Source organism: Zea mays, chromosome 1, assembly GCF_902167145.1.
Source record: "Zea mays cultivar B73 chromosome 1, Zm-B73-REFERENCE-NAM-5.0, whole genome shotgun sequence".
Taxonomy (NCBI): domain Eukaryota; kingdom Viridiplantae; phylum Streptophyta; class Magnoliopsida; order Poales; family Poaceae; genus Zea; species Zea mays.
The window spans coordinates 201697224-201724024 of NC_050096.1; the positions used below are offsets into that span (position 1 = coordinate 201697224).

General features: G+C 46.2%; 1 protein-coding gene across 1 annotated transcript; it reads left to right on the top strand.

Moving 5' to 3' along the window:
- The first annotated feature begins 24130 nt into the window (after positions 1–24130).
- LOC103643119 (traB domain-containing protein) lies at positions 24131–26442 on the top strand. Its single transcript, XM_008666274.4, has 7 exons — positions 24131–24570; positions 24675–24790; positions 24884–24972; positions 25064–25138; positions 25416–25508; positions 25669–25767; positions 25873–26442. Exons 1-7 carry the CDS (start codon positions 24218–24220, stop codon positions 26125–26127), a joined length of 1080 nt encoding a protein of 359 aa, XP_008664496.3. The 5' UTR covers positions 24131–24217; the 3' UTR covers positions 26128–26442.
- Positions 26443–26801: the final 359 nt, after the last annotated feature.

A 26801-nucleotide genomic window follows, 5' to 3' on the forward strand; every position in this document is an offset into this window, starting at 1 on the left:
ATGCCAATCGGTGAACTAAATTCGCTAATGGATCACTTGAGCAAAATATAATAGTCTCTAATACAGACCTGGCTGCCTAGTAGCTAGTCACATGTGGTTATAGGAGGCTAGCAGCTAGTAATATGCTATTTTGGTTGTTTCTGCCAGTTGTAAGTACGATTTCAGTGGTGTTTGGTTCTCACCATCTAAACTGTTAAAAAAGTTGAGTAGGGGCTTATTTGTATCTCATGTACTAAATTTAGTAAGGTGCTAAACTTTAGTAGTGATAAAGGAGGTGCTAAACTTTAGTAGTGCTAAAGAAGGTGCTAAACTTTAGTAGTGCTAAAGAAGGTGCTAAACTTGAGCACTTTACTATATGCAGCGGTTCCCTCTAAATTTAGTAAGGGGGCATGGAGCGTTAAGACTATATGCAGCGGTTCCCTCTATATCCACTTTTTTTGTCACATCATCAATAGTTTATCCCCTACTTTTTCATCTCCCTCACTGGTTTCCCCTAAATACTTCCACTATACCCCACTACAACCATAAAATATCATTTTATATACCTATTCATCACCTACTACCTTTTTTCACACAACTAACAAATACTACATAGCACTCATACTGAGGCAAAGGGGGCGGACAATGCATCCCTACATGTGGCAGATCATTGTTTATGCCCCTTGAACTGTAGCACGAAGGGGGCCTTGTAGCGGCGAGCGTTGCGGCAGGAGGGTCACACTATACGGCTACAGGGGTAGGGGAGGGTGATGCTCTCGGCGAGCGCTGCAGACGACCTAATGGGTTAGGGAGACCCCTTTTACTACCATTTAGCATCAAAGGGAGAGCTCATGTGCTAATAGGTGTTATACTTTAGCACCACCCTTTTAGTATGCATGTTTAGTTCCATATATGCCGATCTTAAATAAAAAATGTTGTGCTAAACTTTAGCACTATGAAACAAACAGGGCCTAAAGTAGGACTCCTAAACGTTAGCCCATTAGTCAAAGGGGGTGACTAAGAGCCTCTCCAAGAGACTTTTTATTTTTGACTCTCTATTTATCTCTCCATAAAGTTTAAACTCATGTAGCATCTCATTCCAACTGACTCTACAACATGTAAGTTAGTTTGGCTAGGTGGAATGCCTAGCTAAATTTGGCTAGTGAGGGAGCCAATTTAGAGAGTCAGATAGCTTGGCGAGTTGGATGGCTAATCCGTTGGAGAGTTATTTTGCTATTAAGTAGCTAAAATTTAGCTTGACAAGTAATTTGGCTAGTCTTTTGGAGATGCTCTAAAGATGGCCAAATTTGCACTTATACATAATATGTCCAATTTGGGAAGCGGGCTAGAACCAGACCACATGTAGTAATTAGGAGCAAAATTGTTGTTGGGGGCCTTCTTCTTCGCCGAAGGTCCTCTAAGTAAAAACACCTTCGGCAGGACGACATGCAAGCATACATAACACGAAGGTATACACCGAAGCTACAATCCAGGGAGCTTCGGCATAATGATACGCCTTGAGACGAAGGGCGGCACCGACTTAAAGAGGAAAAGACCGATCAGTCCATGATAATTTGTGTCACGTTTGTAATTAGTTATCGAGGACATGAATGTAATTTCGACCGGGCTGCGTCCCGTGCCTATAAATAGGTGAACAGTAACCCCGTACTGTTCACGCTGACTTGTATTCACTCGCACGTCACACTTGGATCTTTACCTTCTATCAAGCCGAAGGTACAAAATGTAATTTGATATTGTTAATGTTTATTCATGGTTATTCAATAAGAATACAATTAATCTAACGATTTAAGATGATTGCTCGTATTCTTTATATGTAATTCATGTTTCTGCTTTCCATTACATATTGAGATGATGAAGGTATGCCCTTCATGACCTTCGTCTGAAGATCATTATATCCTGAGGGAGATAATGCTTCGGAGGACAAAGGCCTTTAACCATTGATATTTGTGTTGACTTGTTCTTAACTCATAGCATTTGAGAACAAGTCCCCAACATTGGCGCCCACCTCCGGTGAACTCACTTCCACTGTTGAGACGATGGCTTCGTTCAACAACCAAGCTGTAGCATCTTCGGTCACGAAGCTAGTGCTCCCAATCATGGGCGGTTCAAGTTTAGAGCCAGCTAACAAGAAGCAGAAGAAGGAAGCACAGAGAAGAGTGCAGCATGTTGGGGGTGCAAGGACCCTTTGTCAGATCCAAGTGGTCCCACATTTCGATCACCTTCTCCCAGGAGGATGTTCAGCTCAAAGATTATCCTCACAATGATGCCATGGTTATATCTTGTGTCATCAAGGGATTTCTAGTCCACAATGTTCTGGTTGACATAGGCAGTGCAGCAGACATCATTTTGCAAAGGCTTTCAGACAGATGCAAGAACCAGAGGACAAGATTCATGATGCTACACACCCTCTTTGTGGCTTCGGAGGAAGACAGATTGTGGCACTTGGCAAAATCACAATGTCAGTTACCTTCGATTACGTCCACAACACAAGAACTGGGCAAGTTGTTTTTGACATTGTCAACATGGATTACCCATACAATGCAATCATTGGTCGAGGGACACTTAATGCCTTCGAAGCAATACTTCATCCCGCGTACTTATGCATGAAGATACCTTCAGAGCAAGGGCCCATTGTTGTCCATGGAAGTCAAGAAGCTGCCAGAAGGGCTGAAGGGAGTTGGACAGATTCGAAGGAGATCCATAACATAGATGGAGCCGAAGCTTGTCAACAATATAAACATAAAAGAGAGAAGGCTGCTTCGGCAGATCAGCCGAAGCCTATGCTCTTATGTGAAGATATAGCAGATCAAAGGGTACTGCTGGGATCTCAGCTATCTGATGAGCAAGAAAAGACTCTGCTAAGATTTTTGTTCAACAACAAAGATGTCTTCGCTTGGACAGTCAATGATCTTTGTGGTGTCAATAGAGATGTCATTGAACATTCACTTAATGTAGATCCATCTTTCAGGCCAAGAAAGCAAAGGCTTCGAAAGATGTCTGAGGATAAAGCTGAAGGTGCTCGGAACAAAGTAAAGAGACTTCTCAGTGCTGGTGTTATCAGAGAAGTAACATATCCAGAATGGCTAGCCAAGACCGTTATGGTGAAGAAGGCTAATGGCAAATGGAGAATGTGTATTGATTTCACAGATCTCAACAAAGCATGTCCAAAGGACGAGTTCCCATTACCAAGAATAGACTCCCTTGTAGAGGCAGCAACTTCTTCGAAGCTCATGAGTTTATTGGACTGCTACTCAGGTTATCACCAAAGACTAGCTTCATAACTCCCAGTGGTACTTATTGCTACCTTCGGATGCGTGAGGGGCTCAAGAATGCTGGAGGAAGTTTCAGCAGAATGACAGCCAAGGTCCTTCACTCTCAAATAGGCATGAATGTGCTGACTTATGTTGATGACATCATAGTAAAAAGCACGAAGCAAGAGAATCACATTGCTGACTTGCAAGAGACATTTGCTAATTTCAGGCAAGCTGGTTTTAAATTAAATCCAGAAAAGTGTGTTTTTGGAGTAAAGAAGGGCAAGTTCCTTAGCTGTCTGGTATCAACGAAAGGAATCGAAGCTAACCCAAATAAAATCGAAGCTATCCTTCGGATGGAGCCGCCAAATTCAAAGAATGGGGCTCAATGATTGGCAGGAAGGCTAGCATCGTTAAATAGATTTATATCAAGATTAGCAGAAAGGAATCTACCATTCTTTGAAATACTAAAGTCAGCCGAAGTTTTCCAATGGGGTCCAGCTCAGCAAAGGGCTTTCGAAGAGTTAAAGCAATACTTGATAGACTTTACAACTCTAGCTCCACCTTCGCTAGGGGCTCCGTTACTCCTGTATGTAGCGGCCTCTCAATCTGCAGTCAGTGCGACGCTTGTACAGGAAAAGCAAGATGGCCAAGTCAAAAGACAAGCACTAGTATATTTTGTTTCCGAAGTTCTAAGCTTATCAAAGAAAAATTATACAGAATTGGAGAAGATATTATATGCTGTGTTGATGGCCTCCAGGAAGCTTCAGCATTATTTTCAAGCATATCATATAATTGTTCCTTCATCACAACCTCTAAAGGACATAATGAGGAACAGAGAAGCTACTGGAAGGATAGGAAAATGGGCTATCGAGCTTAATGAATTCGCTATTGATTATGTACATAGATCCCCAATTCAGTCCCAGGCGTTAGCGGATTTCATTGCTGATTGGACGCCAGGGGCTTAGGGAGAAGAAGTAACAAAAAACGCCGAAGCCTGGACAGTCTTCGGTGATGGTTCTTAGGGAACCTTCGGCGCAGGAGCGGCTGCTGTTCTAGTGGCGCCCTCTAAAGTCAGAACATGCTACACAACAAGGTTGGACTTCAGTTGTACAAATAATATTGCTGAATACGAAGCTCTCCTGTTGGGGCTTCGGAAGCTAAAGGCAATGTGAATAAGAAGGGCGATCCTTAAAACTGACTCCCAAGTCACTTCTGGCCATATAGACAAAAGTAGCAAGGCAAGAGATCTGAAGCTTGAAAAATACTTGGATACAGTCCAAAGATTGGAGGCTTCCTTTGAAGGATTCTCTGTAAAAAATATTCCAAGAGGGAAAATGAGCATGCAGATCTGCTAGCTAAGTCAACGGCACAGGGGCTCCCTCTACCTTCGGAAGTATTCTTTGAGACAATAAAAGCACCTTCGGTTGAACTTCTGGAGAGAGCAGTGCTTGCAATATCACCTATACATAGTGAAGATTGGAGGGTTGAAATCATATCTTTCCTCCAAGGCAACTGTCTTTAGGATCATGAAGTTTATAATAAAAGATTGGAAGGAAGGACAAGACCATATGTCATAATAGAAGGGGAGTTATACAAACATGGAGTCTGCTCTCCACTTCTCAAGTGTTTATCCAGAACCAAAGGTATAGGATGAAGGAAATACATGCAGGTTTGTGTGGATCTCACATTGGGTCTAGGACTTTGCTGAAGGTTTTCAGTCAATGATTTTATTGGCCGAAGGCAGCTTCGGATGCAGCAGATCTGGTTCAAAAGTGCGAAAATTGTCAAAAATGTGCAAGAGACCAGAAACAACCTTCGTCACTAACCCAGTTAATACAACCAACCTGGCCATTGCAAAGATGGTGCCTAGATTTGTTGGGTCCACTCCCACCAGCACAAGGCAACTTGAAGTATGTTGTAGTGGCAGTACAATATTTTTCTAAGTGGATTGAGGCGAAGCCTTTGGCTACAATAACTTTGGTCACGGTCCAAAAATTCTTCTGGCAGAATATTGTTTGTCGCTTCGGTGTGCCGAAGGCAATAACTATGGACAATGGTACACAATTTGATGCCGAAACATTCAAAGATTTTTGTGACCGAATTGGTACGAAGATTCATTTTGCATCAGTCAGGCATCCAGAATCAAATGGGCTGGTAGAAAGAGAAAATGACATTATAATGACAGGAATAATGAAGCTAATCTTCAACCAACCCAGAGGGAAGTGGTCCGATGAGTTGATTTGTAACACCCTGAATTTGGGGGTATAAAATTTCTTTTCAAATATCCACCAAATTCAGGTGTTACTCCCTCAGCTCTTCGCTTTCCTTCTCTTTTTCCTAAAAGTGGAGAAATATTTTATTTCATATCTAGGTGTAAGCTTAGTAAAATAAAACCTCAGAGGTACTTGAGTGTTGCATTCATGCAGATGCATAGTGTTTATGAGTGCAAAATGTTATTGAAACAGGTTAAAATATCTCGAGGATGTTCCCGAGAGTTTTTGGAATCTTCGGAACTTTCTTCGGGTATAAAATATGAATTTCAGCCTTTCTAATATTTAAATGCCTAAATTTAGTATTTCGAAAACACGATAACATATATTTCTTCCTCTCGTCGAGCCTGTTCCAGATCTCGTGTCCTTTTCGCGGGATAATTAAAATGTATTTCCTCGCAAACGTCGTGTTGCTCGTGTTTACCCTCGTCGTATTCGCAATCGCCTCTCTTGCTCGGCTCGCGCACCAGTCGCGGGCGCGGCGAGGCCCATGGCGCGGCTCCAGCCCGTCCATGCCCCTCGGCTGGCTCGCCCCTGGCCATGGCTGCCCTCCCCCGCGCTAGATCCATGGTCGAGCGTGGCCCCCGTGCAGGGTGCGGCGCGGCGGTCGACCGGCGCGGCACCGCGCTAGCTTGGCGGCTCGCCCGCGCGCCAGGCGTCCGGTCCCTGCTCACCGCGAGGATGGGCGGTGGTGCCCAGCCCTCCTCTCTCCCCGTGCACAGCAGCTTGGCCATTGCCGGCGTGCTGTTGCCAGCAGCCAAGGGCCCGACCCCCTCTCTTCCCTAACCCCAGCCACCCTTGGTAGAAGCATCGTGCTGCCCCAAGTTGCCTGCTAGTCTTCGAATTGAATGTCCTGATGCAGAACAAGCTTCGTGGTGCCAGATAGAGGTCCTTGATGCCCAACTTGATTAGTCTTCTGAGATCTTCCCCACGTAGATCAAGCTGCTGATTCCATTTTGCCTTGAATCAACCTTGTTTCCTCTGGAATCAATCTCTTGCCAAGCAGAATCGGCTTGGTAAGATTCAAATCGAGCCTGCTGCTGTTGTATCAAGGGTCTCTGTCCTAATCTTGCTCGTCGGTGCTGGTGTCAGGTTCTCCCATAGATGAGCCCGCCCGGCGCCCCGGCGTGCAGACCTCAACGGCGCCCTCGCCGAGCCTCTCTCTCTCTCTCTCCTTCTGATCCCTCTCTCTCCTTCTCTCTTATCGGCAGCCAGCTGCCTGGGCAGTTTCCCAGGTCACCGTGCCTTCTTTTCTCCCTACGTGAATGAGCTCAATAGAGATAAGAGGAAGGAGATGCTAGCCACATCATCGTTAGTGCGCTATTTATTAAAATATGTATAACTTTTGTGTTAGATATTCGATTCATTCCAGTCCAGTTACATTAACTGTGTAACGATTTTGTGCACCGTTATAAATTTGTTTCGACTCGTTCTAGTTGCGTCGGTTTGATAATAACGTGTCTACATGTTAGAAACAATGTTTGGTCGCGACACATGTTCTATTTAATTAATAAAGTAATTGTTTATCTCTTGGTCATTAAAATAACTAATTTATAGTTTTAATTTACGATTTATAACTACATGTTAGTGTGATTAATGACTACATAAATGTTTTAATTTAATACTTGCATAGTTTAGACGCAACATCTATTTAGTAGTTCTCGTGTCGTCACACTATCGTCGCGCTCTTCGCGTGTGACGTGCTCGTCGTCGTGTTAGGCGCGCATCGTATGCGTGTCGTAGTGTTGTTTCGCGCGTGTATCTCGCGTGTCGATCACGTGTGTCGCTCGACATCTACACGCGATGGTAAATTTAAGGTTCACTCGACTGATATTTATTAGATTAATGTTCTAACTAGATTAAATGTGCAGTGTTCCACTTGAGCTTTTATAATAAATATTAACATGACAAATATTAACGTAACTACTTTTTATATATTTAACATCTGTTTAGTATAAACGTGTCACCTATTTAGTTTTCTCTCATGTCGCGCGTGTTGTTCCGCGTGTGGTGGCGTTCTCGTTCGCGCTGGTCGCGCGCGTTGTTTCGTGTGCTGTCAGCGTGCTATGTCGCGCGTGTACACGCGTCGTTTGCACGCTGTCGTGTTGGATTCACCATCGTCACGTTGTCTGCGACACGTGGTGCGCGTGCGGTCGTGCTGTTTCACGTGTATTTCATCTCGCTCCACTAATTCGTCCCGCTTAGAGTCACTGATATTTAATTTACTTATTTAACTAAGAATCGTTAGTGTGGTCAGCTAATTAAAATTGTGTAACAGCTCTAGTTTTATTTTAATAAATATTGATTAGTATAATTAGATCAAACTAAATGTTATGATTAATACTCGCTTAGTATGGATGCGATAACTTCTCGACCGTAGCCTCGACCGTCGCGTTTCTTTTTCCTCGCGTGACTGTAGTAACGCGCTCTATTTCGTATTGCATGTTTTGATTATGTTTTCCTTTGTATGGTGTAATGTTCTTATGCATATGTATATGTTTGTTTGCTGGTGCTTGTTCGTCTTCGCTTCGCGTCGCGAATAGACTGCGATCCATCTTCGAGCTTCGAGGAATCGACGGTCAAGCTTTGGCGACCAAGTGATCGAACTCTTCGAGTTCTACGAGGCTGAAGACCCTGAGCATCTGTTTGGTGAAGGCAAGTGTTCTCTGACCCATTATGTCCCATTTACTTTATAATACACTGTCCCGCATACTATGAACAACCTAAGGATTTACTAGCTTTCTATTTACCTTGTCCTTGATTTACCTTTTGGGTTATTATGGTTAGCTTCATGCTATTGCTTTACTTTAATCAATGAACATGATGTGAACACTTATGATACGATGTTGCCATTATGATTATGATGTTGGACTGGTGATACTTTAGGGGGCTCGAGCGGTTTCTCGAGTGCCTCTCCGTAAGGACCTGTTCGTTGAGAGACCACCCGGGATAACAGTGCAACCATGAGGGTGAAATGGGATGCCATTAGCTAATTAATTAGAGGAACTAGAGGTGTAGTTGCTTCGCCATCGTGCCGTCAATGGGGTCCAGGCACAGTGCTTGCTCTGCCGAGGCTGGGTGCCGAGGTCCTTTCGTTTTGCTTTTGTTAGTCACCCTCCTGCGGGGAGGAGTACTGTGTTTATCAAACTGGAGAAACCTAACGGGCGGCTATGACCTCTAGGGAATCTTTGTAAAAGCTACGTAGTGATACCCTGCCGGACCACCTAGGAAGTGATCAATGGGGAGTCATGATCCCCAGGCAAAATGGGAATCACGGCTCATGGGTAAAGTGTGCGACCTCTGCAGAGGGTAGTGAAACTGATATATCAGCCGTGCTCACGGTTAAGAGCGGCCTTGGGATCCTCTTTGATTAGAGATACAGATGGTTCAATATACAATGGTTCTATTTATGGTTTTGGCTCGATGATGATAATGATGTTCCTCGAGGAGGAAATGGTTCACGGGTTGGCTATTACTAAAACTTGGCTTCCACTAATAATAAATATCTGACCAACTAAAAGCAACTGCTTGAGCTTAACCCCACATAAAGCTAGTCCACTACAGCCAAACGGGACATTTGCTGAGTACGTTGATGTGTACTCACCCTTGCTTTCACAAAACACCAGGTTGCCTTTGGTGCAACCTATGCTCAGGTAAAGAAGAAGGCGTCGAGGCGGATCTCCAGGAGTTCTAGGACTTCGATGAATTCGAGGATTAGGCTAGCGACCTCCCCCAGTCAGCTGCCTGTGGTGGGTTGTTTACGTTGGCTACGTTTCGATTCTGTGTACTTTGATTTATATTATGTAAATGGCTCTAGTCTGTAATATTATTACTTATTCTTTATTGTAATTCGAAGCATTGTGCTATGATGAGTCATTTATGTAATCGCTGTGTACGTGAATAACTGATCCTGGCACGTACATGGTTCGCATTCGGTTTACCTTCTAAAACCGGGTGTGACATGATTAAAGTGGTGTGGAGCCGCAACACAACTGTGTCAAGGTTAACAGGATTTACACCCTTTAAGCTCCTATTTGGTGACGAAGCAATAACTCCAGAAGAAGCAAAAACAGGGCCAATAAGAACAACATCTTCGACAGAAGACGAAGCTGATTATCAAATAAAAAAAGATAATATAGAAGGGACCAGACTTTAGGCTATAGATCACATCAATAAATATCAGGCCGGAACAATAAGGTGGCGTGATAGAAAAGTTCAATTGAAGAACATCAAGCCAGGACATCTGGTGCTTCGAAGAGTGGCCAACCCAGATACAGTGGGCAAGTTGCAACTGAAGTGGGAAGGTCCTTTTCTGGTAGTATCTTCGTCAAGACCCGGTTCTTATAGATTGAAGGATATGGACGACAACGACATACCTAGATCTTGGAATGCGGATGAGCTTCGGCGATACTATGTGTAATTTGATGAAATCTTTTTTCATTTTTTCTATGACACCCTTTTCCTTTCAAGAGGGGAGAAAGGTTTTTAATGGGGCCATAGCTTGTAATTTTTCATTCTTATTTAGCCCTACGAGGGTCAAATCCCTCAAAGATGTATTATGTAAAATCTGAGCCTGCACCATCGAGTGCAAAGAAGAAAAACAGGGAGAAGCTCAAAAGACGTCCCCAAGGAGATGCAGAGCATGATGAAGTTACAAAAAAGTTGTTCCTAAACGAGCGCAGTGTAAGTTTTCTGCTCAAAAGTTGTTCCTAAGGGAATGCAGAGCCAAAAATTTGACGAAAATGCAAAAGTCGTTCCTAAGGGAGCGCAGAGTAAGTTTTCTGCTCAAAAGTCGTTCCAAAGGGAATGCATAGCCAAATACCACAGAAATATAAGGTGAAGAAGTTCAAAAGGTTGTTCCTAAGGGGATGTAGAACTTAAATGCCACCGAAATAGAAGGTGAAGAAGCTCAAAAGTCGTTCCTAAGGGGATATAGAGCTTAAAAGACTCAAAAGTCATTCTTAAGGGGATGTAGAGTCTGGGTGTGGTTTCGTGTGTGTTTGGGACATTCATTTGCACATTACATTGCATCATTCATTGCATTCATATACATTCATGTAGACATCCGTAGTATCATCATCATAAAATGAAGCACAAACAGATACTTCAGCTTTGATAACAATGCTTCGATGAGCACGAAGAAGCAAGGATATGCTTCGTTGTATACGAAAAGAAGGGAAGGTGTTTTTCGCCTTCGGCTCAAAATATACAAGTTTCGTCCACAATAAAGCAATTTATACATGGATGGAAAGGTAAAAATATATTACAAGGTATGGACAAATATACAAAGTAATGTTCAATTCTCGATTACAACGTCTTTTACAAAGATAATACAAATGCTTCTAAGATCTATGCAGGCAGGCCTAAAAAACAGCTTCAGCAGCCTTCAGAATGTGCTCCGGACTATCAATCTTCGGCACCATCATCCTGCACACAACAAAGTTGTATAAGGTAAAAAGTAATTACAAGAGAAGGTAAGCAACATGTATAAGTTTTATACCGGAAGGAAGCTTCGGGCCTCGTCACCAGCCAAATCCCGACCACCCTTCGCCCAAATTTGTGTTATAAATCTGCTCCCTATGCTCCGGGCTTCACTGAGGCTATCAACCAAATCTGTTGAAGATAGGCTGAAGGTTGGTCTATTCACAACCTTTGCGTGTGTGCAGCCAGCCTTCAGAAATGCTGCAGCTGTGCCGCGAGAAGCTAGCAGGGCATAGAAGTCACCGTGCCCGGCTATCACTTCATCAAGCGCCTCAACTTCGCCTTCAATGTGTTCAAAGGTGCTTGATATGTTCTCAGCCAAAGGGGTAAATTTTTCAGTGCTGGCTCCAACCAAGTTGAAAAAAAATTTCAATCGTTGTACGCAGCGGTTGCCAAAACTCAAACACATGTTCCGAAGCTTTTTCAAAGATTGCTGCAGCTTTGTATTTTTATCAGCTTCAGCTTCGTATTTTGTCTGCAAATCTTTTCTCTCTTGTTCGAAGCTCTCTGATTTTTGGAGAAGTTCCTCGTTTAATCTAGCGTTATCGGCTTGGGCTTCTGCAAGTGAACCCTCCATTGCCTGAAGCAGGAAATCTTTCTTCTCAAGAGAAGCTTCGTAGTCTTTAATTTTGTTTTCTAAACCCTCGATTATAATTTCGTTCTTTTTGTCTTCGAGGTCTTGCTGCATTCACAGTGCTTTGCTTAGCAGCATACTCTATAGAAATAAACCTTCGTCAACAAATTTGCTTCATCACAAAAAAATGAAAAGAAAATTTTGCTTCATCACAAGAATTTTACCTTGAAGTTGGAATAAAACAAACTGCCAACGATATGTTGTCGTCGGTAGCCGCTAATATCAGCTTTGAGCTTCGGGAAACCGACACTCTTTGATAGAGCGCCGATTATCTTTGCCCCGGTGCAGTCGCGAATGCATCCTAAGGCCCCTTCATCGATCTCACCAAAGAGCATGGCTCCTGGCTGGTAGCCATAGGATATACCATACTCCTGTAGCTTCTTCTTTTCGGCCTCGGATAATTCTTGCCCGACCAGGTTCCGAAGGTCGAAGCCTTTTCCCTTCGAAGCAGTATTGGTGATTTTCTTTCCTTTATCAGGCACTATGGCCATGACCTCCTCTGCAACTGCAGTTGTTTCTTCCGCAGCCATGTTCAAGAGCAGTTTATCAATTCCAGAAATTGTACCCTCAAGGTTGGCGGCTTCGGCGACAGCTGCAGCTTCGGCAGAAATGTTTGCTTCGGCAGGGGCCTCGACGCTTGCAATAGGTGTTACTTTTGATGTCGAGGCCGATGGTGGCGTCCGTTCAATGGCTTCCATTACGGTAACGATTCTTTGCTTTTTCGGCCCATCCACTTTTTTTGTAGCCGAAGACTCATCCTTCTTCTGTAAAAGTTTTGTCAGTTCTAGTCCTAGAGGACTTAGCAGCTTGATAGGTAGAGATTCAGTCATTACCTTTAAAATTTCTGCCACTTCGACAGTAGGAGGTGTCGAAGGAGTTTCCTCTTCTACCTCAGACACCTTCGGCTCCGGAATTTCAGCCTTTCTTTTCCTCGAAGCTGCCACCTTCGGCTCAGGACTGGATTTTCTCTTCTTTAAACCCTTCTCATCCTCTTTCACCATCCTGGCAGCTTGCCGGTTTAGAACGCTGACACTTCTTTTCCTTTTCACCCCTTCGACACCCTTGTTGAGCTGCTCATAATCAGGATATTCAAATTTTAGAGCATCCATCACCCGGTTTAACCTTCGTTTTGGCCGGGTGCCGAAGGCTGCTGTCATCAATTGGTCTTCTTTCTTGGTATAGTTCCTTAGTATTTCATTACACATAGTTTCAATTATTTCTAGCCATTCTTGGCAAGGCTCCTTGAACTGTTTTTCAAATTTTAAATGATAAGCTAATAGAACAAGTTCATATTTCTTCTTCGTTCCCTTCAACTTTGGCATCCCCCAGCCACTTGACGTTGGATACGTCCAGTTGGCCGGGTATTCTTGCATCAAGTCCCTGGTGCTGATCTACTCAGCCACCACCCTGAATTCTACCTTGGCCAGCTGGCATGCTGACCCTAGCTGCATGTTGCACAAGGGCCTGGTCATTCCGAAATTTAAGGACAGCGGGCACATGACCATCGTCATCAGTTTCCCTCTCTTCTTCTCATCAGCCTTAATATAAAACCATTCACCTTTCCAGCCGGTTGGCCATTTGGTGTGGTAACTGAGAACTGGAGCCTTCGTATCCTTGTGATACGCAAAATTGTAGCATCCAAAATTTTCATGAAGACCGTCTACCCTCGCCTTCGTCTGGTAGTGCAATTCGTGCACTCAGCAGAATGGTTCGGCATCTAGGCTCATCCCTTGGCTTCGGAGGGCCCAGATGAAGACGCTAAGCCTAACAATGGTGTTAGGGGTCACCTAATAAAAATATATTTCGAATTTTTTCAAGACTTCCCCTATCATCTGGTTCAGAGGAAGTCGCAATCCTGCTCTGAAAAAGCTCTTGAAAACCACTACTTCATCATTCTTCGGTGTTGGGGTGGTCCCTTCTCCAGCGAATCGGACAAGTTTCCTTTCAGCTTCCCCAAAGTAGCCCAGCTTCATAATCATGGGCATGTCAGCTTCAGACACAGTAGATTTCTCAAAATCTAGATGTCTGGGTTTTGTTGGGATCAAAACACTGTAATCTTCCTCGTCCTCTTCAATATTTTCTTCTTCGGCAACAGTCTGTTCAGCTTCGGCAACAGGGATATCTTCGTCAGTAGTTCCCTCTGTCACAACTAAACCTGATTGTTTCATGACTTCGGAAATTGGTGCTGTCTCGGTGACCTCGGTCTCTTCTCCTTCACGAGTCACCCTTGCAGTCGAACGCACTCTGGCCATTTAATGATTTTTTTGCGGTTTTAACGAAGTTGATGTTTCTTTTTGCAGTTTTGATGAAGCTCACTCTTCTTACAGAGTTATCTCTAAATGATGAAGTGCTCGCTTGAGAGCGCAGTGAAAAAAGCTTCAGCTATGGTTAAATTTTTTAACAGCACAACAGTGCAATGACAATGAATGCTGTGGTAACTCTGCACCAACCCGCCTGTTTATATAATGCTGCAGGAGGGAAGGTGAACAGCCAGATCGCCTACATCCGCTGAACGGTGGACCACTTGACACATGGAAGGTGAACCGCCAGATCGCCTGTATTCGCTGAACGGTGGACCACCCGACACCTAGAGTATTTTAATCGTTTCTCGGCAACAAGCTCAGAGAAGGTGTTTTTCGGACCTTCGGCATTCCGAAGCCTTCATGATTTTTTGCGGATCGAGCTTGTTACGAAAAACGATCTAGCATCGCGAAGGGGCTACTGTTGGGGGCCTTCTTCGCCGAAGGTCCTTTAAGTAAAAACACCTTCGGCAGGACGACATGCAATCATACATAACACGAAGGTATACACCGAAGCTACAATCCAGAGAGCTTCAGCATAATGATACGCCTTGAGACGAAGGGCGGCACCGACTTAAAGATGAAAAGACCGATCAGTCCATGATAATTTGTGTCACGTTTGTAATTAGTTATCGAGGACATGAATGTAATTTCGATCGGGCTGCGTCTCGTGCCTATAAATAGGTGAACAGTAACCCCGTACTGTTCACGCTGACTTGTATTCACTCGCACGTCACACTTGGATCTTTACCTTCTATCAAGCCAAAGGTACAAAATGTAATTTGATATTGTTAATGTTTATTCATGGTTATTCAATAAGAATACAAATAATCTAACAATTTAAGATGATTGCTCGTATTCTTTATATGTAATTCATGTTTCTGCTTTCCATTACATATTGAGATGATGAAGGTATGCCCTTCATGACCTTCGTCTGAAGATCATTATATCCTGAGGGAGATAATGCTTTGGAGGACGAAGGCCTTTAACCATTGACATTTGTGTTGCCTTGTTCTTAACTCATAGCATTTGAGAACAAGTCCCTTAACAATTGTCTTTATACACAATAGTTAATAATTAATGCTCTTTAGTCAATTTTAGTTCCTAGAACCAAACATGATATTTTAGAAACAAAGTTTAGTAGGGTGACTAAAGAAACCAAACATAGTCTAAGCAGACATGTCCATCTCCTGATGTCAACTATGACTCGTCCATCTCCCGATGTCAACCATGACTCGTGACGACGACTATAAGACTATGTGACTGATGTCGTCAAGTGTTACACTGTAACTTCATCGTTAGTTACCTAGCGCTAAACATATACGAGTCATCGACCACCGAGCTTGATCAATCTTAGGAACAATTTCCCTCTTATTATTTAAATACTAAAATACCTTAGTATGCCCACAGACATGGGTAGTTGTAACACCCCATCCAATCCTGGACTGATGGTGCTTACTCCTGGCAGCCCTCTAGGACCATATATTGTCCCCACAGATCAACACGAGTCTTTTGTGCGCACTTTGTCCTCACTCATGCGCACCCGATAAAACTTCTCGGTTGGTCACCCATCCAAGATTGCTCCAAGCCAATCACGCTTAACTTGGAGGTTCTTTCAAGATAAGCTTTCGAAAAAGAAGATGTATCTTATTGGTATGGATACTCTATTAATTCTATTAAGCCTTGGGCCAGGATATCACCATCTCAGGGCCAGGATATCACAATAGTTCAATGAGTGCACCTTTAAATATCATAGATAGAGTGTGGGTTGTGGGGGCATGGATGGGATAATCTCTATAGGTAGGTGGCAAAGAAGTCCTCATTAAACGTGTAGCCAAAGATGTTCCTACTTATTCCATGGCTTGTCTTAGACTCCTTCACTGTCAATGTCACCATATTGATGGCTTGATTCAGAGTTGTTGGTGGGTAAGCCGAAATGGGAAGAGAAATACATGCGAGCTGGTATAGGAGGAGATGACAAAGCCAAAGTACTTTGGCGATATGGGTTTCTAGGAACTCGATATGTTCAATTTAGCATTGTTTGTCAGGCAAGTTTGGCGACTACTGCAAGATTCAGTCTTTGAGTGCTTATGTTTTAAAGTAGTAAATTTTTTGAATGGGAATTTCTTTGATGCTTAGGAAGACCACAAATGGAATTAGCACTAGCAAGGTGATGAATCCACCACAAACTAGTACTAAAGCCATCTGGGTACCTAAGAACTTGTTGGCTTACTCAAAAGGACTCGGTAAGGTTTGGGTACCAAAGCCTACTTAGATAAATGATGTAGGTACTTGATGAAATGAAAGCCTTCAGGGTGCTTGAGCAAGTTGATTAAAAATATCGACTCAAGCTATCAATATACTCTATTCATAATTCTATATGTGGTTGACCCAAAGATGAATTGATAACTACACATCTCATTTCATATTTACCATTGCTAACAAGCATCTAAACCAAGTAGGCTAGCCACTATTCTTGTGTAGTGTTTAATAGTCCACAAATAGGCATATATGTGAAATATTGGAAGTGTATAAATATAAATTCAATTGATTATTATGATTTTCCATACAATGATTTGAATGGCTCTCTAGTAGAGAAATGTAATAGGAAAATACAAGTATACAACAAATACTATAGCTAAATGAAGAATTATAAGTGGAGGGTCAACTGATTTTGTCCTACATATACCAGACTTGTCGGTATGATATGTGGTGAAAAGCTAGACCTAGATTAAACTGATTTTTGTACCCTATATTTTTATATATCTGTTCGAACCCAAAATGACCGTGCGGACGGTCCGGCCCGGAGGCCGGACGGTCCGCGGTCCGGACCGTCCGCGGTGGTGGCGCGGACGGTCCGCGCGTGCGCAGAGTCAGTTAGGGTTCCTAGTTTCTCGCGGGATTTGTTACCTAAAACCGCGGGATTAACTCGGAAATCAGTTGGAAGCGGATCCAGACCTCCCCCTTTATATAGATGAAGGGCTACGGCCGATTAAACCCCCAACAATCGAACAAATCAAGTCTATTACTCGTCTTTACCTTATGCATTAGGAGTAGTTCTAGTCTAGTTCTAGTTTAGCCCTAGTTTAGTATTCCAATCCCCAAATTCTCCGCCTCTCCTCGACTCTACGTCGATTAGAGGAGTCTAGGTCGGCCTGCCCGAGCCTAGACAACTCCTAGGATCTCTCCTCCCCGACGGGGTCCCTCCCGGGAGCGAGATCCAGGCGCCGTCGGCGATCTTCCGCCGCCCCTGCGCACGCGCAGACCGTCCGGCCCTAGGGCGCGGACCGTCCGGCCGTCAGGCAGGGAATTCTAGCTCCTGCACCAGGTCGTGGACCGTCCGGCCCTGTGCCGCGGACCGTCCGCGTCTGACCAGAGAGCACCGCCGCCTCGCACCAGGCCGCGGACCGTCCGGCCCCTGCGCGCGGACCGTCCGCCCCTGTGCAGAGGGCACCGCCGCCGGTTCTTCTTGAGTGATTGGCGCTCCGAAAAAGCGTCAACATACTTTTGGCGACTCCGCTGGGGACTAGGTGTCTAGATCTGCTAAAAATCGGCCCATAAATGGCCGGTTCTAAGGATCACACCAAGATCTCCACTACCAACATCATCAAGCCGGCCATGGAGGCGCTCCCGGCTGATGACCAAAGGCCCTTTGAAGACCTCGTAATGCGCGATGAGAAGGAGGTGATGCGGCAATGGAACGAACAACGCGACAAGGAAGAGGCGGGACTGCTGCATAAACTCTCCGAACGGCGCAAGGAGGCGGCGGACAAGTACTTGTCACACTTCACGGTGGATCGCCACCAGAAGATCGTCCGTCAAGGGGAGATCGATATGGAATCTCTCCTACCTCCACTGCAGGGTCCCGCTGTAAGTACTCCAGATCTATCTCTTACGACTTTCATGGATCAACGAGGAGATCAGTTAAAGCAATATGTAGATGAATCTATTAAAATACATTTACGTGCATACGAGAAATCAGCTGCTCCTAATTTTCCATCGCGAGAGTCTAATACAGTGCCACCCACGTCAAACACATTGGCTATAAACGGGTCACCTTTGACCCAGCCATCATATGGTATGCCGATGCACGCTTTCGTGCCACCATCACAGCCGCAACCACTAGTCACGCGGCAGGTACTGGACGCGACCGGACCGTCCGAGCATCATCTCAGACAGTCCGGTTATACCGCGGACCGTCCGGCGTATTTCGCCGGACCGTCCGACCAGATGCAGGCCCGCACACAAAACACTCAGGTCGCACCGTACATGGCCGGACCATCAGGATACAACCCTGAACACTTCGGCCCCATCACGGACCGTCCGGTGCATCACGCCGGACCGTCCGGATATGTTGCGGACCGTCCACCATCTTACGCCGGACCGTCCGAATATGGCATGAACCGGCCGACGTATTACGCTGGACCATCCGACTCTACACGAGTCCATGCGCAGACTGCCCAAGTCACGCCATATATGGCCGATCCATCCGGGCACAGCCCTGGACCATTCGGCCCGATCGCAGACCGTCCAGTTCTTTACGACAGACGGTCTGGGTACGAGACTACCCACGTAGCACCATATACGGCTGGACAATCCGGATATACCTTCAGACCATTTGGCCAGGTCGCGGACCATTCGGCCTCTTACGCCGGACCGTCCGGATATGCATACGCAGAGCCGAGAGCTGCGCAATACGCACAGTTCCCACATTCATCGCAGCAACATTATGGTGCCCCACCAGCAACACATTATAATCATGCCATACCACCTCATGGACATAGGGCTGAATACTATTCAGCCACAAGAGAGCCTGAGGGGTATAGGGCAGGAGCTGGTGACATTAATAGGACACCTAACACACACCTCAAACATACCTGGGAGGAAAGCCGACAGAGTAATGTCAGGCAACCTGAAATCTCCACCCACAAACTTAATGGATGGTCGCCAGACATGGCAGAGAGGGTCAGAGACGAGGTAGCCGGGATGTTCAGGGACAAACTCGGTGTTAGTGTGTCAGGTACAGGGCAATCGTATCGGAAGCCTTATAGCCACCGATTCGACACCGTGCCATACCCACAGGGAACTAGAATACCAGACTTCTCTAAGTTTTCTGGTGAAAGTGGGAAAAGCACACACGAACATATAAGCCAATTCATAGCACACTTGGGAGAATTGGCTGATGGGGAAGCCTACCGCGTTCGTTTATTCTCGTTGTCCCTTACTGATACTGCATTTGCATGGTACGCAGCTTTGCCACCAAACTCTATTAACTCTTGGGAAGAATTAGAGCAGAAATTTCATGAACACTTCTTCTCAGGAGAACATGAGTTAGAATTGGCTGACTTAGCTTCAGTCCGACAGGGGTCTGAAGAATCGGTTAATGACTATATCCGGAGATTCCGGGACACTAGAAACCGATGCTTTCAGATTCATGTCGCAGAAAAACAACTGACAGGGCTAGCTTTCAATGGGTTGCGATCCTACTTAAAAGAAAAATTAGACGGCGCCCAATTCTTTTCATTAGTGCACTTACACCAGCGGGCTATGACCTGTGAAAGCCGAAGTAAGGAAACATCAAAATCGGCTAGCCATAAGATGCATTTAGTGGGATACGATAATTCGGACGATGAATCCACGGATGTATACACCGCCGAACTGGTTTGGCCAGGACAGGCTAAACCTTCAGCGTGTTCTGCTTTACAGTCAATTCGAAAGAATCGACAAGAGGAAGTTAAGTTTACTTTTAATGTTGCCAAATGCGATAAAATATTTGACGAGTTACTGAAAAACGGCAACATTAAATTAACTCATACTATTCCTCCTCCTGATGAATTAAAGAGGCGTGCTTATTGTAAGTGGCATAATTCCTTTTCTCATGCCACCAATGATTGTAATGTTTTTCGTCGACAGATACAATCGGCCATAAATGAGGGTCGATTGGCTTTTCAGGAGATGCAAGTAGACACACAACCCTTTCCTGTTAATACAATAGAACTCACATGCAAAAAGGTCTTGGTTCGGCCCGAAATGGCCGATAAAGGCAAAGGCAAGGGTATCGTCATTGGCGATCCCCGCATGTCAGATATATTACAAAAGGAGATTGCTTGAAAGGCTTCGGACGAGAAGGCTAAAAAGTCCGAAGACACTGGGGGGCAGGCACAGTTAATGAACCAAACACATCAGCCTAGCCCGAACATCGTAGATGGTCCGGCACCTACGTGCGGACAATCCGGTGCTCAGACAAACGGTCCGGCTAACGCAGCCGGACAGTCCCCCTATGACCAAAGGCGTCAACCTCTACACAAAGCAAGGAAAAAGACGCAAGGTCAAAGCACATATGATCGGCTGATCAAAGCCGATCCTACTTTTGATCAGTTGCTCTCCAAAAATGCTAGCAAAAAGACTGTTCCACGTGATCGGTCAACAAAGAAACCCTGGCCAACTGCTAAAACAAAACGGTTAAACAAAATGGCCCAAAAGGCGACACAACAAGCATCACCTATTCATTCTATGAGACCAGGGTACTTTCCACCTATTTACTCATCGTCGGTATATTATCCTGTTCAAACATGGAATGGCACGATGATGAATTCATGGTACATGTATAATCCCTTCGTCTATCCAGACTGGGGGGCACCTCCATTCTATTCCTTTTGATCCTTTGATCAAATGGTCATGGCCGAGAAAGATACAATCCGAAACGGCCTTTATATTGGTGCTTTATTGAATAATCTCCATATCGAAAAGCCGGTGACTTACATCAGGTTTAGTTCATATGCTTTTGGTTCGTCAACCTTCACCAAAAGGCAGGGGGGCATATGTTCGAACCCAAAATGACCGTGCGGACGGTCCGGCCCGGAGGCCGGACGGTCCGCGGTCCGGACCGTCCGCGGTGGTGGCGCGGACGGTCCGCGCGTGCGCAGAGTCAGTTAGGGTTCCTAGTTTCTCGCGGGATTTGTTACCTAAAACCGCGGGATTAACTCGGAAATCAGTTGGAAGCGGATCCAGACCTCCCCCTTTATATAGATGAAGGGCTACGGCCGATTAAACCCCCAATAATCGAACAAATCAAGTCTATTACTCGTCTTTACCTTATGCATTAGGAGTAGTTCTAGTCTAGTTCTAGTTTAGCCCTAGTTTAGTATTCCAATCCCCAAATTCTCCGCCTCTCCTCGACTCTACGTCGATTAGAGGAGTCTAGGTCGGCCTGCCCGAGCCTAGACAACTCCTAGGATCTCTCCTCCCCGACGGGGTCCCTCCCGGGAGCGAGATCCAGGCGCCGTCGGCGATCTTCCGCCGCCCCTGCGCACGCGCGGACCGTCCGGCCCTAGGGCGCGGACCGTCCGGCCCTAGGGCGCGGACCGTCCGGCCGTCAGGCAGGGAATTCTAGCTCCTGCACCAGGTCGTGGACCGTCCGGCCCTGTGCCGCGGACCGTCCGCGTCTGACCAGAGAGCACCGCCGCCTCGCACCAGGCCGCGGACCGTCCGGCCCCTGCGCGCGGACCGTCCGCCCCTGTGCAGAGGGCACCGCCGCCGGTTCTTCTTGAGTGATTGGCGCTCCGAAAAAGCGTCAACATACTTTTGGCGACTCCGCTGGGGACTAGGTGTCTAGATCTGCTAAAAATCGGCCCATAAATGGCCGGTTCTAAGGATCACACCAAGATCTCCACTACCAACATCATCAAGCCGGCCATGGAGGCGCTCCCGGCTGATGACCAAAGGCCCTTTGAAGACCTCGTAATGCGCGATGAGAAGGAGGTGATGCGGCAATGGAACGAACAACGCGACAAGGAAGAGGCGGGACTGCTGCATAAACTCTCCGAACGACGCAAGGAGGCGGCGGACAAGTACTTGTCACACTTCACGGTGGATCGCCACCAGAAGATCGTCCGTCAAGGGGAGATCGATATGGAATCTCTCCTACCTCCACTGCAGGGTCCCGCTGTAAGTACTCCAGATCTATCTCTTACGACTTTCATGGATCAACGAGGAGATCAGTTAAAGCAATATGTAGATGAATCTATTAAAATACATTTACGTGCATACGAGAAATCAGCTGCTCCTAATTTTCCATCGCGAGAGTCTAATACAGTGCCACCCACGTCAAACACATTGGCTATAAACGGGTCACCTTTGACCCAGCCATCATATGGTATGCCGATGCACGCTTTCGTGCCACCATCACAGCCGCAACCACTAGTCACGCGGCAGGTACTGGACGCGACCGGACCGTCCGAGCATCATCTCAGACAGTCCGGTTATACCGCGGACCGTCCGGCGTATTTCGCCGGACCGTCCGACCAGATGCAGGCCCGCACACAAAACACTCAGGTCGCACCGTACATGGCCGGACCATCAGGATACAACCCTGAACACTTCGGCCCCATCACGGACCGTCCGGTGCATCACGCCGGACCGTCCGGATATGTTGCGGACCGTCCACCATCTTACGCCGGACCGTCCGAATATGGCATGAACCGGCCGACGTATTACGCTGGACCATCCGACTCTACACGAGTCCATGCGCAGACTGCCCAAGTCACGCCATATATGGCCGATCCATCCGGGCACAGCCCTGGACCATTCGGCCCGATCGCAGACCGTCCAGTTCTTTACGACAGACGGTCTGGGTACGAGACTACCCACGTAGCACCATATACGGCTGGACAATCCGGATATACCTTCAGACCATTTGGCCAGGTCGCGGACCATTCGGCCTCTTACGCCGGACCGTCCGGATATGCATACGCAGAGCCGAGAGCTGCGCAATACGCACAGTTCCCACATTCATCGCAGCAACATTATGGTGCCCCACCAGCAACACATTATAATCATGCCATACCACCTCATGGACATAGGGCTGAATACTATTCGGCCACAAGAGAGCCTGAGGGGTATATGGCAGGAGCTGGTGACATTAATAGGACACCTAACACACACCTCAAACATACCTGGGAGGAAAGCCGACAGAGTAATGTCAGGCAACCTGAAATCTCCACCCACAAACTTAATGGATGGTCGCCAGACATGGCAGAGAGGGTCAGAGACGAGGTAGCCGGGATGTTCAGGGACAAACTCGGTGTTAGTGTGTCAGGTACAGGGCAATCGTATCGGAAGCCTTATAGCCACCGATTCGACACCGTGCCATACCCACAGGGAACTAGAATACCAGACTTCTCTAAGTTTTCTGGTGAAAGTGGGAAAAGCACACACGAACATATAAGCCAATTCATAGCACACTTGGGAGAATTGGCTGATGGGGAAGCCTACCGCGTTCGTTTATTCTCGTTGTCCCTTACTGATACTGCATTTGCATGGTACGCAGCTTTGCCACCAAACTCTATTAACTCTTGGGAAGAATTAGAGCAGAAATTTCATGAACACTTCTTCTCAGGAGAACATGAGTTAGAATTGGCTGACTTAGCTTCAGTCCGACAGGGGTCTGAAGAATCAGTTAATGACTATATCCGGAGATTCCGGGACACTAGAAACCGATGCTTTCAGATTCATGTCGCAGAAAAACAACTGACAGGGCTAGCTTTCAATGGGTTGCGATCCTACTTAAAAGAAAAATTAGACGGCGCCCAATTCTTTTCATTAGTGCACTTACACCAGCGGGCTATGACCTGTGAAAGCCGAAGTAAGGAAACATCAAAATCGGCTAGCCATAAGATGCATTTAGTGGGATACGATAATTCGGACGATGAATCCACGGATGTATACACCGCCGAACTGGTTTGGCCAGGACAGGCTAAACCTTCAGCGTGTTCTGCTTTACAGTCAATTCGAAAGAATCGACAAGAGGAAGTTAAGTTTACTTTTAATGTTGCCAAATGCGATAAAATATTTGACGAGTTACTGAAAAACGACAACATTAAATTAACTCATACTATTCCTCCTCCTGATGAATTAAAGAGGCGTGCTTATTGTAAGTGGCATAATTCCTTTTCTCATGCCACCAATGATTGTAATGTTTTTCGTCGACAGATACAATCGGCCATAAATGAGGGTCGATTGGCTTTTCAGGAGATGCAAGTAGACACACAACCCTTTCCTGTTAATACAATAGAACTCACATGCAAAAAGGTCTTCTTCCGGAATTACCATGTATGCAAAAAGTTTTGCAACACACGGCCCATGTATGTACGGCCCATATCAATGGAATTAGCAGAAAGAATCACCGCACGCGAGCGTGACTGCCGCCGATCGCGGTTCCATATCCCATTCATATCCTCCCCGCGGCGCGCGGCCGCGCCAGCACCACCCAGCAACCAGATGCGCAGCCGACCCGCCAGTATGGCAGCGGGGCCCACCCCATCCGCCGCGGCGGCGTCGTTGCGGCCGCCGCCGCCGTGTTTCGACTACCGGGCGGCCGTGCTCGCCGACACGCGCGCCGCCGCCGCAGGGAACCCTGCGCTGGCGGGGCTGATCGAGTCCGGTGCGCTCGTGCGCGTCCCGCGGCGGCGGTTCGGCCCGGTCCCGGCGTGGCGCCCGCCAGACTTCGTGGAGCCTGAGGATGTGTGGATCCTCGGCACCTCGCACCTCTCCCGGGACTCCGTCGCCGACGTGGAGCGCGTCCTCCGCGCCGTCCAACCCGACAATGTCGTCGTCGAGCTCTGCCGGAGCAGGCAAGGCCACGCCTTCCCTTAAACTTTAAGCCGCTTAAAGAAGTGTCGTCGATCTTCTTCCGGGGGCGGGGCTAACTGACGCCGTTGCAGAGCCCTCACTTCAGAGCTGGAATCATGTACGCGTCCAGTGATTCTTCCGACGAGCCGCTTTTGAAGTCCAACATGTTCTCTCTCGGTGGCTCCAAGTTCTTCGGCGCAGTCAGTAGAAGCATCAACCTGGGTGAGAGCAACCGACCCTTGCCTCGTGTTTACCATTTCCCATCAGAACTCACGGAGACCTGCTGATCTTGTTGGTTTCTTTGGGCTGGCACAGGTGGGCAGAGCGCTCTTGCTCTGCGTCTGCTCCTCGCTGTTTTTTCGTCTAAAATTGCTTCCAGTGCGAACCGGCCGTTTGGAGAAGAGGTATTTGCTAATAACCTGACACGTAAGTTTTCTTCAGACATTGTGATAACTTAGCAACTGAATTCTACTACCGTATACTGTATTTTGGTAGTTCCGGGCAGCTAGGAGGGTGTCTGAAGATATTGGAGCTCAGCTTGTTCTTGGGGATCGCCCCATTGAAATAACTGTATGTGGCTTATTATCTACACAATGGTTTTCTTCAATTGCAGATTTGTGCACTGAACTTGCATTGCTAACTCTGTAAAGTACTCTACTCCCTCCGTTCCAAATCATATGGCATTTTGACTTTTCTAGATACGTTACTTTTATTATCTATCTAGACATACTGTGTATCTAAATACATAGCAAAAGCTACGAGTCTAGAAAAACAAAATATCTTATAATTGGAAATGGGGAGTACAACTGATAAAATAGCTGAAGCTCATGTCAGATTGTTCATTCAGCTTGAACGAGCATGGAAATCCCTTACATGGGATCAAAAGGCAAAGCTACTAATCTCACTGTTCCGCGGAATTACTTCTAAGACTCACACGCCGGTGAGTACCTGTATTCATTTTGTCAGTCCTCAGTTGTAATTGCCCGAAAGAAAATGCTGACAGGTCTTTTTAGTACAAGGATGTATCATGAACCAAATGCCGGAGAAACCATTTTTTACTGCCGTTGTCTGCTGACATCCTTGTTCGATTACCATTGTAGCAGGATGAGAAAGCCGCCGTCAGCCCATACGAGTTGTACGAGAAACTGAGCACATCTTACCCTGCACTGTTGCAGCCTCTCATACATGAGCGCGACATGGTACGAGCATGGTTCCGAACAGTTACCTACATCAGGCTCTGGACGATACTTCAATCTCCAATGTTTCTAGTGACTCAGTTGAACTCGCTGGATGCTTTATTGCAGTTCCTCGCATGGTCGCTGAAGAGGAGCAAGGCTGTGAACAAGAGCAGAACTGTCGTCGGAGTTGTAGGGAAGGGGCACATCAATGGCATCGTGTACGCGCTGATCTCTGACCAGGGGGATCTGAGGTTCCGAGACCTTGTTGGTAGAGCATCATCTGATACATGGGTCAGCTCACTCGTCAAGGGCCTGGTAAGGGACACTGTAATTGGTCTGGTCCTTTGGGCTCTGTATGAACAGCTGCAGGCTGTGCTGTAGAGTAGATGGTTCAGACTTCCACAAGGCACACAAACTCGGTACTGTTCTCAACTTCTTACAAGCTGAAACAGTGGAACTGAAATCCGATACCAGCGGAAATCTAAAACTTGTTCGAAGTGCCTGTACATGAACTTGATACTGTCCCTGTTCTTCACAAGGTTGATTACTTGATTAAAGTACCTGTACATGAACTGTCAACTGCTGTTTTATCTTCTGAATACATCTACATTGGACAACAAAACACTACCTGTATTTTTCTACTTTTTTGCCATTTCATATTTGGGTAAAGCAAAAAAAAAAGATGCATTATGTGTAGCACACTTTATATTTGTATATATATGCCGGGCGAAAAGCAATAGATTTTGAGAAAACTGTGATAGAATTTCCTCTGAAACCTGAATGAGGACGACAGATTATTTAGCTTTCCCTTGTCCCGGTCCTGTATCCCCTGGGAAAAAAGGAAGTTGCAAAGCACCTAGGCTATTTCCATGGTGCCAATATCAGTCAAGTGCTCGCGAGCTGATCATTGTGTGGTGTGTGGTTCAGCGTACTTCTTTTGGAGAGGAAAGTGCAAGTGCAATTTCATTTTGCTTTTCAAGCCAAAAGATGGCATGCTCACATTATGGAAGCAGAGAAAGAGAAGGCCGAAAACAGAAAGGCCTACGAGGCCCACG